Here is a 12,257-nt window from a genome sequence, read left to right on the forward strand (position 1 = left end):
GTTACAGCAGAGAAACATTTACTGAAGAAACGCATTCAAAAGGACAACATGTACCCAATAACTTATCTTTTATTAAAGCTCCATCTGAACACACAAAACAACAACACAGACTTCAACTCCAAGCCTGAGTTGAAAAGTCCAATGAAATCAAATCCGTCTTTTTCAACAAGCTACTGCTACCTGATTCAAATAAATACACATGTAATGAATAATGCGAGTGCTTAACAGTAAATAATTATTAAAAAAAAAACACAAACATGATATGAAATATTCTAGAACTACAATTCAAGTCATTCAGAAAACTAATCCAGACGTTATATTCAGAAGGAATGCAGTCAGTGACATGTTCACGATGATGTCATCTTTCTCACAGCTTCAGCTTCATATCAGCAGGCAGAGCAAACTGTTTCCACTAAATCACCATAGCAACCATCTTATTTATTACAGGCTCGTCACAGTCAGAGCACAGATGTGAAAGCTTGACTTCATTTTGATGAAAGTCACTTTGGTTTTGTTGTGATTATCGACGTGTCAATACCGGCGATGCTGAAGGTTTTTGCATTCATGCTACATTTTCTATCTTTGTGCGCATTTTGACACAGCACATTACAGATCATGATGAGAAGGGCAGCATACAGGACAGTTCACGGTTTAAATCCATGCGTGCACATTAAACCATTTCATCATAGCGCATGTCCTGTGCAGCTTGAGGCAACATCATGCAAATGTTTTGACCATAAAAAAATCCAGCTTTAAAATAATTCTGATGGCACACTTTGACTTCATGTAGTGAGAAATGCTCCACCATTTTTCAAACTAGAGTCCGGCCAATTAATTGGCCGATAGTATGAGCCGTTGTTAGCATATCCAGTGATTATTGTATCCACTATTTTATCTCAGAAATCCCTCAAATTTCTTCACCAATCAAACAATATTTCATTTTTGTTTCAATGTATTAAACTGTCAGTTCTCTATCTCCAGCAGGGGGTGCTATATGATATTATCACTTAGTTTGCAGCATGTTGATGCTGTATATCGGCCCCAAAAAATCGGTCGGGCCCTAATTCAAACACCTATTTCCACTCTGTGACTTTGGCTCAGCGGGTATTGTGCATGCAACTGGTACAAAAAGCATCACTGGCACAGAGCTTTAAAGACTGACAAGGACGTCAGCAGTACAAAGAAAGATGGAAGAGGACTATGAAATAGAGAACGAACATGTGAGAGGTCGACTGTACACCTGCTGGAGACTGAGCTGTAGGAACTGAAAATGTCTGCACTATGTTGTTTAACTTAAAAGTTCAACAATATTCACAGCTCATTGGTTTCGGTATGATGTGGCCTTTAACCTAGATCAACATGACAGGCCTTTTTATGTCAGTGAAAGGTTTTCAAACAATTATACAATTTTGCATCATACTAAGCTTACTTTAAGAAAATAGAAAGATAAGTTAAATATTGCAATACGCAAAAATATGCACTAACACTTCACATAGTTGCAGCATTAAAGGATGCTGCTGGTCAAATTCTGAACGTTTCCTCCAAACAACACGACTCATACAAAGAGGAAGGACCTGAGACTTCATGGGAGCTCACAGAGGAGACAGAAATTTGAGAATAGGATGAAAAGATTTAAGACTTCCTGCAGAAAACAAAAGAAAGTCAATCAAAAAATTATAGAAGAAAAAAAACAAAAAAACATTGCAGTTGAAAAGAGAATAAACAGCAATCAGCGTGATCCCAGTAAACTCCAGTCAAGTCCAAATGATCGATATGATCAGAAAGGCATTTCGTTGAGTTCATGTCAGCCGCTCAGTCAGATGTACTGCTGGGGTTTCTGTGGGGCTCCAGCAGCTGAAGCCAGGCTCTTTGCTGCCTCCTTGGCTTTCTCCGAAGCGTCCTTCACCGAGTCCCTGAGCGGCCGCTGCGGCGCCTCTCCTGTGAGCCCAAGAACACAGAAAAGATTACGGGCGGGACAACGATGACGATCAAACACGTTTCACTTTCCAACGAGTAATAAACCGTAACACTGCGAGTTTCATCAAGCTGTGGTAAGGGAAGCCTTTCTGTCTGTCAAGAAGTAAATAGATATATAAATAGAGATATACAAAAACAATGTGTCTCATGACTTTGATGTGCAAGAGGAAGCATCATTGTGCTGAGACAGCATGGAATCTGTGGCATGAAATCAAAAAGAAAGAAGAGCTTCATGAATCGACATTGTGAGCTCGACCCTGTTTCTTTGGTAAATCTCGGATTTTATATCATTGCAACCAGTTTCATCACTTTGTTTTACAGACGACCTGAAACTTCTCTTATGACGCTAAATTCAAAATTAAAACTCTGAATGGAGACAGCTGGTCTGTTTGTAACCGAGGTTCCATCGAGACAGTTCTTCTAATTAATCTGGTTAATACCATCACATATTGTTAATGTAGCTTATTTATAGTATATAAAGATTTTTTTTGTAACCTCTTACGTTGCTAAATAAATTAGACATTTTCATAACATCTTATACTCATCTCCACAGTCATTGTAAAACACTTTAAATTGATTTGTATGAATATAAATAAAGCTTTCTCTTTATCAATTTGTTACTCGTTTCATCAATGTGTGTGTTATATAAAGACGGATTGGTTTTCCTGGTAGTGAGTCTTCATGCACCAGAATGCATGATGATTCTTCGACAGTGTACTTTGACTGGAAGTCGATGTGTGTCTGACCTGAGAGTGAACCTGCAAACCTCAAGTACCTCACGTGAGGAGAACAACGACCAGGAATCGCAACACAGCAGGGCAGTTTCCCTCGACGGGGAGAGAGAGAGAGAGAGAGAGAGAGAGCACAGGCAATCCTCGAACCTCTGCATGTCTGATCATACTGATCATAACAGCCAGCACCTGCTGTTCCATTCATTCACAGTTGTTTCTCTGTATAACTTCCACATTTCATCGACCAGACTTAAAAATGTGCCTTAATGTTTGGTGTGAGATGACCCAACTTTAATGAACTAGAGATCGGATTTTTAGTTTTGTAAAATTCATGTTAAGACAAATCCCATCAAAGAGTCAACGAGTTACCATAGTTTGTTAAAAGAAAAAGAAAAAAAAGAAACCAAGCTGCGTTTCACATGAATATGTCAAAGACCAAGTCAAAACATTTCACTCTTAAAAGCAGCCATTAGCTAAAAATACGAAACGTGCGGGATGAACACGAGTCCTGTGAGTTTGTAACAAAGTTGAGCTCCTAATTAAAAAGAATGACGTGAGAGTTCTGATTCGGATCAACTTGAAATAAACAACTGTGATCCAGGGAACCAGCGTCTCTGAAAACTTTGGTGAACTTATTTCACGGGTTTGCATCAGCGTTGACTTGAGGCCCTTCCTCAGGAGTTGAGGATAGCAGTAATTAACTGTCATGGCTGCAGAGCGTAACGTCGTAAATACTGTATGAGACGAGGGCTGTGTCTGACTGTTCACCTGATCTATAAAGACGGAAAGGTTGAAAAGGCGCAGACTTCAAGATGGGCCTGCTGACGAGCTGACAGAACGCGGACACAGACACAGGCGCTCTACGAACCTTCACAGCTTCACATTAAGACTTTTAACTATCCAGAAAAGAGTTCAAAACATGATGTTTGAAACAACTAATGGAAACAAACAAAAAGCAAACAGCAGCCTTCGACGTCACCTACCGATGACTAGTTTGCTGTGCAATGCTAAAACCAAGAGTGCAGCATTTTTAAATTTGAGAAGGGTTGCCTCAACTGTGTTTTAAAGGAGGTGTTCACGTATCCAACTAACTCAGGAAGTAGCTTCATAAGACATCACAGTGGGACAAAAAACTCTGCATCTGTCCGTCTGAACAATGGAAACATCGAGTCTTCTTCTACATAACTTCATGTTGTTGAGCAAAAGTGGTGTCTGGGTTTTCTTTTCGCCCGGATGTTGACCTCCGCTCTTTTGTGGATGTTGCTATTCTCCTGAACTACACGTAGCACTGACATGATGGAAAATATTCTCATTATAGTATTGTATAGCGCACTCTGTTGCTTCTTTCACTACTTCAGTGTTCTCTACTTCCTGTTCTCCTCAGGAGACCCTCTGACAGGAATAGTCTCCCGTTATGAGGAGCATAATGTGAGCTGCCAGGTCGGGAGAATCTCCACAGCAGTCCTCCTAAAATGATGGAGATGTTTGTGTAAATGGCTCGTGTGTGTTTAAGCTGCATATTAGACATCGCTTATGAGAAGGTAATCCTTTCCTGAATTAAAAAAAAAAAAACATACCGCTGCCACTACTTTTCTTCTAATGAAAAGGTCAGGACTCGAGTTCAAGTTTTCTCTCAAACTAAATGTAAACGAGGGTCAGCTATAAACTACTTTTATACCAATGAGTTCCAGTCCTCTTGTTCTGAAGACTAACGCGGCGTCTATTTTCACTCACAACAACACAGAGGGAGTTAAGAGCACTACGTCCTCAGCTAACATACTCACCACAACACTCAGCCTGATGAGAGTCCCCTCAGTGGCATCGATACGGGAGCAGTGGGACAGAATCACAACAATAGGAGAACGCCGTGGTCAACAGGACGCCGCGTCAGCACAACACACAGAACGCGTCTGTGCCAAACGAGTCCCGACTACTCTCATCCTACAGATGGACTTCCATTCACCTCGCAGATTAATGTTCGTCATTTGCGTTGCGGCGATTTGGTTTATTCTGAAAACTTAACAAACTCAACCGAGCTGAAAGTGTTTGAAACAAAAACAACAACATCATATACTTCTGTGCTTTTAGTTCAAATGTGTCCTCTACTTAAGCTTTGGAAAATACCCATGGTGCTCCAAACTACTGTCTGACATTTAAAGGACCGAACAATGTCTCCATACATTTTAAGAATAATAGTCGCTGTGAGCTGCAGCTCTACTTATGACTGATGACACTTAACGGCCCTCTGAGCAGCTCTTTGTTTACATTTGATGTATCAGCTTATTTTACAGATACATTAAATATTGGTGTGTTTTTGTTAAAGGGAGGATACAAATTACAATGTTAATTATCTTTACTAGTAGTACAACACACACACACACACACACACACACACACACACAGTTCCCTTAATGGATAGAAAAATCAAACATCCTGGTGTAAAATGTGCTGCTGCTACATTCGCGTGCAGAGCCTCCGTGAAAAGAAGCCAGGGTTCAAAAAGTGCGAGTAGGAAGCCTTTTAGAAAAATGTTGCTGTTGTAGCTGGCGCCTAAAAACGACGGCCTGCTGTGAAAAAAAAACTCAGAGAAACAAAGATAAAGTCCCTCAATGCCGATCTGTCTGTTGTTCAATCAAACTCAAACAACAGGTATTCTACAGGAGCTGCACAGACACTCATGTTCGACACTGTCGAAGCTCATGTGTTTCTGCAGATTACAGTGAACGTGCTATTCACAGAGGGGAAGGACTTGTGCTGTGTGTTTGTCATGTCGATGTGCTCGCTCCACTCGTTGCTTTCATTCTGTAACGCCTACAAACAAACGGTTGTTTCCATTCGTCTTCTCCTGCACTTCTCTGCGCCTCCTGCTGGAGAAGGGTACGTACCCTGTAAGTTGGAGAGAGCGTGCTCCAGCCCTTTCATGGCCTTCACCTGGTTGCTTTTGAGGCGGGCCAATCCGAACTCCTGGGAAAAGACAAAACAGGAAATGGCTTTACATGGGGAGGAGACGCCTCTCTCTCTCCTATTCTCTGGGGATATTAAAGCAAGCCTGGCATCTCCCAACACATCTAATAAAAACAATTCTAGGTTGTCATATTTTTGGCATCGTGTTCACTCCCCCCCCCCCCACTTAAATCCACCAACTTCATTATTTTGGCCTTTGCACACAGACTCCCACGCTACGACTGCTTACACTATGACCCACAAATCAAAACGAGGCCTGAAATGGAGGATTTTTTTTATGTTACCATCTTAGATTTTTAAAAAAAATGTGACTACTTAATGCTAAAGCAGAAAATCATGTATACATGTAGACAAGAGTTAAACACTGGATTATAAATACATCTAAGTCAAGCACATTCAAAAACAACTCTTGCTGCCCACAGTATAATACTTATTAACTATTACACCTCTATGCTGTTGATCAGTTCTTATCCGACTCATCCAACTATGATAGAAATGATACAAACACTGAAACATCGACATGGGCTGTTTAAAGGAGGGGTGAAGTACCTGGATGGGTCTGGAGAAGCCGTAAACACCTGAAGATATCCACGCTTCACGTTTCAGCTGGGTGGAGGCCGGCTGCTCCTCTGAGTCTCGGAAAACACAACGCTCCTCGACAGACTGACATGGAGGAGAGCAAAGTGACGGCGGGGTCAACAGTGTGGTTGGCGGTCAGATCGGCAGCAGACAGTCAAAACACAGCTTTGTCTTGTTCTGTAGACTTCTAACACGAATAAACGGGCTCTAAACTAGTTCTGTCATTCTCTTGGTCCCTTTTTATGAGCCCACACTGAATGTTAGTGTCCCCTTCTTTGTGAGGAGTTTGTTCAGAGCCCCTCCTGTAGAAGAGTGATCCTCTCTAGATCATTATTATAGACGCTTCCTGTCACGCCTACTGAGAGGTCGGCTTCAGACGATGAATCAACAGAAGACGGCACATCCAGACTGTTTACAGGGATCTGAACAAACTATTTACTCACGTACTGAACAACATCAGCACAGAGCTCTATTGTCTGGCTTTGACCACAGCAGGGAACACACGCCTCGGTATAATCCTATTCATAAGATCAGTGCTAGTGCTTTTCCATATTATATTGTTTTGTTTTACTAACAATGTGTGTTTGATGTCCTGCTGCTGTAATGCCTATCTATCTATCTATCTATCTATCTATCTATCTATCTATCTATCTATCTCCAAGTTTACTGTTCTTTAAAATGTACAGTAGATTTAAAAACAGCCGTCTATGTCAGGTAACTGAGAGTGTGAAGAAGCTAAGCTAATAGCTGCATCATGTACAAGTCATGACAAGGCTCCTGCTCCTCTGAACATAACACTGGCTGAGTGAATACGTCCTCCTTTCTGGAGTTAGCAGCTGTAGAACATGTGAGCGCGCGCACACACACACACACACACACACACACACACACACACACACACACACACACACACACACACACACACACACACACACACACACACACACACACACACACACACACACACACACACACACACACACACACACACACACACACACACACACACACACACACACACACACACACACACACACACACACACACACACACGCACTGTCTCCTCCTGTCTGCCAACACATCGGCAGAACCAAGGAAGCACAAAAACACAAGACGAATGAGCAAGAAGTGAGGGTCACTGTTTTCTGTGAACTGACCCTGAAGGGCAGGAAATACAAATGGGAAAGAATGGAGTATGCAACCCTGTGACTGTAACGACATGGAGCATGTCAGAAGAACAGATGTTCACTTTACATTCTGTCACAGGAGAGCAGTACAAACCCGAAGGTCTTTAAACCAGCATAAATGACTACAGTGACCACTTGGGGGCAGCAGAGTTACAGTTCCAATCCAACACAGTGCAAACCTTTTAGTTCTACACCTTCACAAAGAATGAAACAACAGTTTGCATCGCTCTCTTGTATCTGTTTTGAAGAACGCTCTCAGATAGATCTCCACTTAGCGTTAAAAGTTCAACTAAGGAGTCCTGGTTGAGGACAGATTTAGGGCACGATGTGTGTCAAAGCAACTCGGAGCAAGAACAGGACAGGAGACATTTAGCCCAGTGAGGAGGGCAGGTGTGACCCACCTGTGAGGTGTGACACGCTTATTGAGAGCTGTGATTGGCTGATCAAAAGACAGAAGACAGCTGCTGAAATAGATTCTAATGTAGAGAGAGAGAGAGAGAGAGAGAGAGAGAGAGAGAGAGAGAGAGAGAGAGAGAGAGAGAGAGAGAGAGAGAGAGAGAGAGAGAGAGAGAGAGAGAGAGAGAGAGAGAGAGTAGAAAAGGACACACAAACGACAACGCCACCGGCGCCCCACTATTTTTGAAAGTTAAGCAGTAAAATTGTTGAATAGTCATTCATATAATCTGAAGAAAAAACCCCCAGAGTTGAGCAGAACTGCAGATAAGGATGATAACAATAAGAAGATCATAACTACGAGCCCCCGCAGCATCTAACAACAGTGACTCCAGTGAAGTTACTCAGTTACATCGGCTCAGAACAAAAGATCCAAACCCTTCTACCACCTTAAAAGACACCTCACCATCAGAGTCGTGTGGTTGAGGTTCCAGGTGAAGGTGGTCAGGCTCCTGTTGACAGGGTCCACAATGGAGTCCTCTATGATGTACACGGAGCGAGACATGCCCGAAGGAAAGATATGCTCCGCCCAGCGAGGCAGCCGATTGGTCTTCATCAGGAGCCGCCTGGAGAAGAGCCGCTGGTCTGCAGTCACCTCCCGGTACACCACATCCTCCGTGAGAACATGGGTGCTGATCCACACACACACACACACACACACACACAAACACACAAACACACACACACACACACACACACACACACACACACACACACACACACACACACACACACACACACACACACACACACACACACACACACACACACCACGTCAGCAACAAGGATTCAGGGTTACTGGTGGAGGTTAGGATCACTGTTTTCATCTCAGACAAAGGTCAGGTGCTGATATATGGATTGTAAAAGTGTTCATGTGTCGTTTTCAACCAAGAAGTGAAAAGCTCTAACCAAACCTTTCACTTCCAGGTTTCATATCAGATTGTGAGTCGTTTCAGTACTGTTTCAAAACTGAACAGTTTCACTCTATTAGTTCAAACACTTGTCTGGGTCATGCTCTTACTTTTTATGCAAATACCACTGGCATGTTTGTGAAAATGGAGCAAACACCTCGAACATGTCTGAGATGTCGACATCAGCTATCAGACTGCACACACGACCACTGATATGCTAAACGCATTATTATGACAATAACTTCGATCTGATCTGATCTGATGTGCCCGCTCTTCATATTGAGGTTTAAATGAAGTCGCTTGCCTGGGTAAAGTATTGTATTAAAAGATTCACATTGTAGTCTTGTTTTTTACCTTTGTCTTGTCCCTCAGATCTGCTCACAGTGCAGCAAGTAACACTAGATTTACTCTAAACACCGACTGAATGTTTGCTAAAGAGCATTCATCAAATATACAATCAAAATCAAAGATGATCACACCTGAATGGGTTTGGGTACCTCTGCCAAAAAGCAGAGACCACGTGGTCCCACGTACTCCTGATGTCTGCGCTGTTACAGAAATACTTGACCATTCTTTTGCCGCTTGTCTACAGCGCTGCATGAAACCCGAACCCTGGGGTTCCTGGCTGTGACGACATGAGTCAGTGAAAACACAGATACTGACTCCATCCAAAGTCTGCCACAGTCCTGCAAAAGATAAAGAAGACTTTTAGGAGGCCATTTCATCAGGACGTGAAAATAAGAGGTTAAAAGTGATATACTGCTGTGTTTTGAAAATGATGGGTAAAGTTTCAGTCTGTGAGATTTCATGTAAATGTGTCATTTTGACTAAAAAGGAAAATATGTTCAGTCATTTCGCTCGTGAAAATATCTTCTTACAAAGTCAAATGATCCATACCTTGACAGATAACATCATATCGACCAGGCCTGCTGTATAAACCAACAAAACAAAACGTATCATGTGTTGGTCTCCCTCTCTGCACTGTCACCTAGTCTTGATTGTAATTGTATTTATAGCATGGACCCCTCAATATAGTAACGTTGGTAAGTTTTATATCAACACAATGTATTCATGTACTATGTAGTACTTTACAATGACAGATTAAACTACATTTATACTTTCCAAGACATTTTATAACCTTAGAAAATGTTAGGTCCAAGTTTTTTTTTGTTGTTGTTGTTGTGACTATGAAGTGACCGACACGTCATCATCATCATTTCAGAGTTTATCAATGGGCACAAAACTAAAGTAGGCGGGAGGGTTGGACAGAAGAGCTGATTTTAATGGTGCAAGAGGTCCCAGTTTGTAAATATGCTTTTTTTAATGTTCAACTTTTACAATTTCTTTGTAAATTATTTCACCCACCCCACTTTGAGAATCACTGATTTATAGTACAAACCATTTCCTAACAAGCCTGTATGAACAGATCAATGTGACCACTTACTGGTCCACATGTCTTCATGTTCACTAAAGTCTTTATTACGTGTTTTAACTCCTCGACAACACCTGCTGATACCTCCAGTAACTGTTACCTACAATGTAGTGTGCATATGTGACCTTGACTTACAGCTTTACACTGTGTTATCTCGTCTAACATAGTTATTATACACCCGGCTCAAAGGCTTAAGTCACTGTGAACACTGACTTAGTTTTCTTGAAGACTTAAATGAACCTAAAGATAGCTTTTTTTTTAAAAAGGAGAAGAGCCTCAACAAGCACTTCAACATCAGTCACGAGATATCATACAGTTTATTTAATCATGTTCAGAGCTGCTAGAAAACTAGCTTAGCATAACTATGTTTACTCAGGTTGTCCGAGTTAACGTCAGGTGAAGATTAATATGAGACAAAAAAGAGAGAGAGAAGTCCTACCTGAAGCTGCTGGTGATGAAATTAGTTATACACGGAAAAACGGGCTCTTGTGTATATTATAAGTGAACAAATAATTGACTGCATCCGTCAGTGACATGAGACGGACAGGACAAGACAGTTTTCTTTTTCTTCTTCTGCTGCAGCGAAGGTTGACAGGCACTTCTTCTTCTTCTTCGTGTAATTATTTGCTACAAACCAACGTGACAGGTTTGTGTCGCCACCTACTGTACACCTATATGATAACTCCACTACGAGCTCATACTGTTCCATCTCCTTTTAGTCTGCCTGTTTCCTAAAACTAGTTTAAACTAGTCTATTTATCCGGTAAGCACTTTATACTTCTGTTCACTGGATCTTTAAAACAAATATCCTTCACATAAATGATTTCCTTTGACTCTGTGCTTGTTGCATCTCCCTGTTCAACATGTATTTAAATGTTAGTCCTTCTATAATAACAATAATTTATACTTTATTAATCCCACAAGAGGACATTGGGTTTACATTCTGTTTAATGGACCTCATGACATGCATAACAGAGAGTTCTCAAAATGAGGGGACTGCCAACATAGCGAGCCCTCCAGAGCAGTTTTGGGGTTCAACGCCTTGCTCAAGGGCAGTGCAACCAAATCAATTTCCAGACCTGGTCTGTGCCGGGACTTGAGCCAGCGACCCCTCCGGTTCCCAACTCAAGTCCCTACAGACTGAGCTACGGCCGCCCATGTACTAAAGATTAAGTCTTCTTTTCAGCACGATTAGCCCTCTTTAATTTCTCCAACTAATTGATTAATGACGTTATATTTGTATTTTATAGCACCCTTACAAATTAATTATACAACTCAAAATGGGTTGAATTAGTTTCCAGTCAGCACCATAAAGAGATTAAAGTAGAAGCCATAGGATTTATTTCCCTCCTTTCCTCCAACTCAAATTCAAAAAAATAAAAGTAACTTCCTCAATTAAGTAAAACTAATAAGAATCCATAATACAGCAAAAGACACAAGAATATTTGCAGAACTAGATCTTGATTATAATTTAACTTTTTTAATGTAAGTGTGTCTTTAATGACATGTTTGCACGTGAGAGTTTGTACAGCAGGTGGACAAGCCCTTTCTGTGTATTGGTAACATATACAGTACCCGGCTTCCTACCACAGTCTGAATTGATTTATAATCATATACAAGGGAAGTTTCCTTAAACTTAAAATGTACAACTCAGTGTGCCCAGTGTAAAACACCTCTCAAAAAATCTGTGTTCTGCTTGGAAACACTTTAAAAAGACTGTTTCACCAGGTTGGTTTATGTCTTGTCTGATACTGCGACCAGTGATAGCAGACAAAAATGACCATTAATCATCAATTTAGACGCTGATGATCTTGACAGCTCCTGTCACTCTCTCCACTCTGTTTGTTTCTTCTGTTTCAAAACATGTTTTCAATTGTAAAATTTAAATAAAGATTTCTTTAAAAAAAAAAACTAAAAAAAAAAAATATATATATATATATATATCCTGTCACTCTCTCCACATTGCATCAGGTTGATATAATTTCAGATTTCTGAAGCATAAAGCTGTAAAGTGTCTCGAGAT

The 12,257-nt window shown here is 41.1% G+C and overlaps 1 protein-coding gene across 1 annotated transcript; it reads right to left on the reverse strand.

The window, feature by feature from the left end:
- Positions 1–51: 51 nt before the first annotated feature.
- On the reverse strand, positions 52–10,858 carry prelid1b (PRELI domain containing 1b). Its single transcript, XM_079337210.1, has 6 exons — positions 10,674–10,858; positions 9,282–9,488; positions 8,298–8,523; positions 6,222–6,335; positions 5,594–5,672; positions 52–1,938 (listed from the first exon to the last, which is right to left on the reverse strand). The coding sequence occupies exons 2-6, from the start codon at positions 9,371–9,373 to the stop codon at positions 1,817–1,819; spliced, it is 633 nt and encodes a 210-aa protein (XP_079193336.1). The 5' UTR covers positions 9,374–9,488; positions 10,674–10,858; the 3' UTR covers positions 52–1,816.
- Positions 10,859–12,257: the final 1,399 nt, after the last annotated feature.

The sequence above is a fragment of the Symphodus melops genome (genome assembly GCF_947650265.1).
Source record: "Symphodus melops genome assembly, chromosome: 2".
Lineage (NCBI taxonomy): Eukaryota > Metazoa > Chordata > Actinopteri > Labriformes > Labridae > Symphodus > Symphodus melops.

Bases quoted from the DNA above. Each gene is read 5' to 3' on its own strand.
- prelid1b (XM_079337210.1), bottom strand. From the start codon at position 9,373: ATGGTCAAGTATTTCTGTAACAGCGCAGACATCAGGAGTACGTGGGAC. The intron at 8,524-9,281 runs GTGTGATCATCT...TGTGTGGATCAG, and splicing joins AGGTACCCAAACCCATTCAG to CACCCATGTTCTCACGGAGG. The intron at 1,939-5,593 runs GTACGTACCCTT...TTGGGCTCACAG, and splicing joins CGCTCTCTCCAACTTACAGG to GAGAGGCGCCGCAGCGGCCG.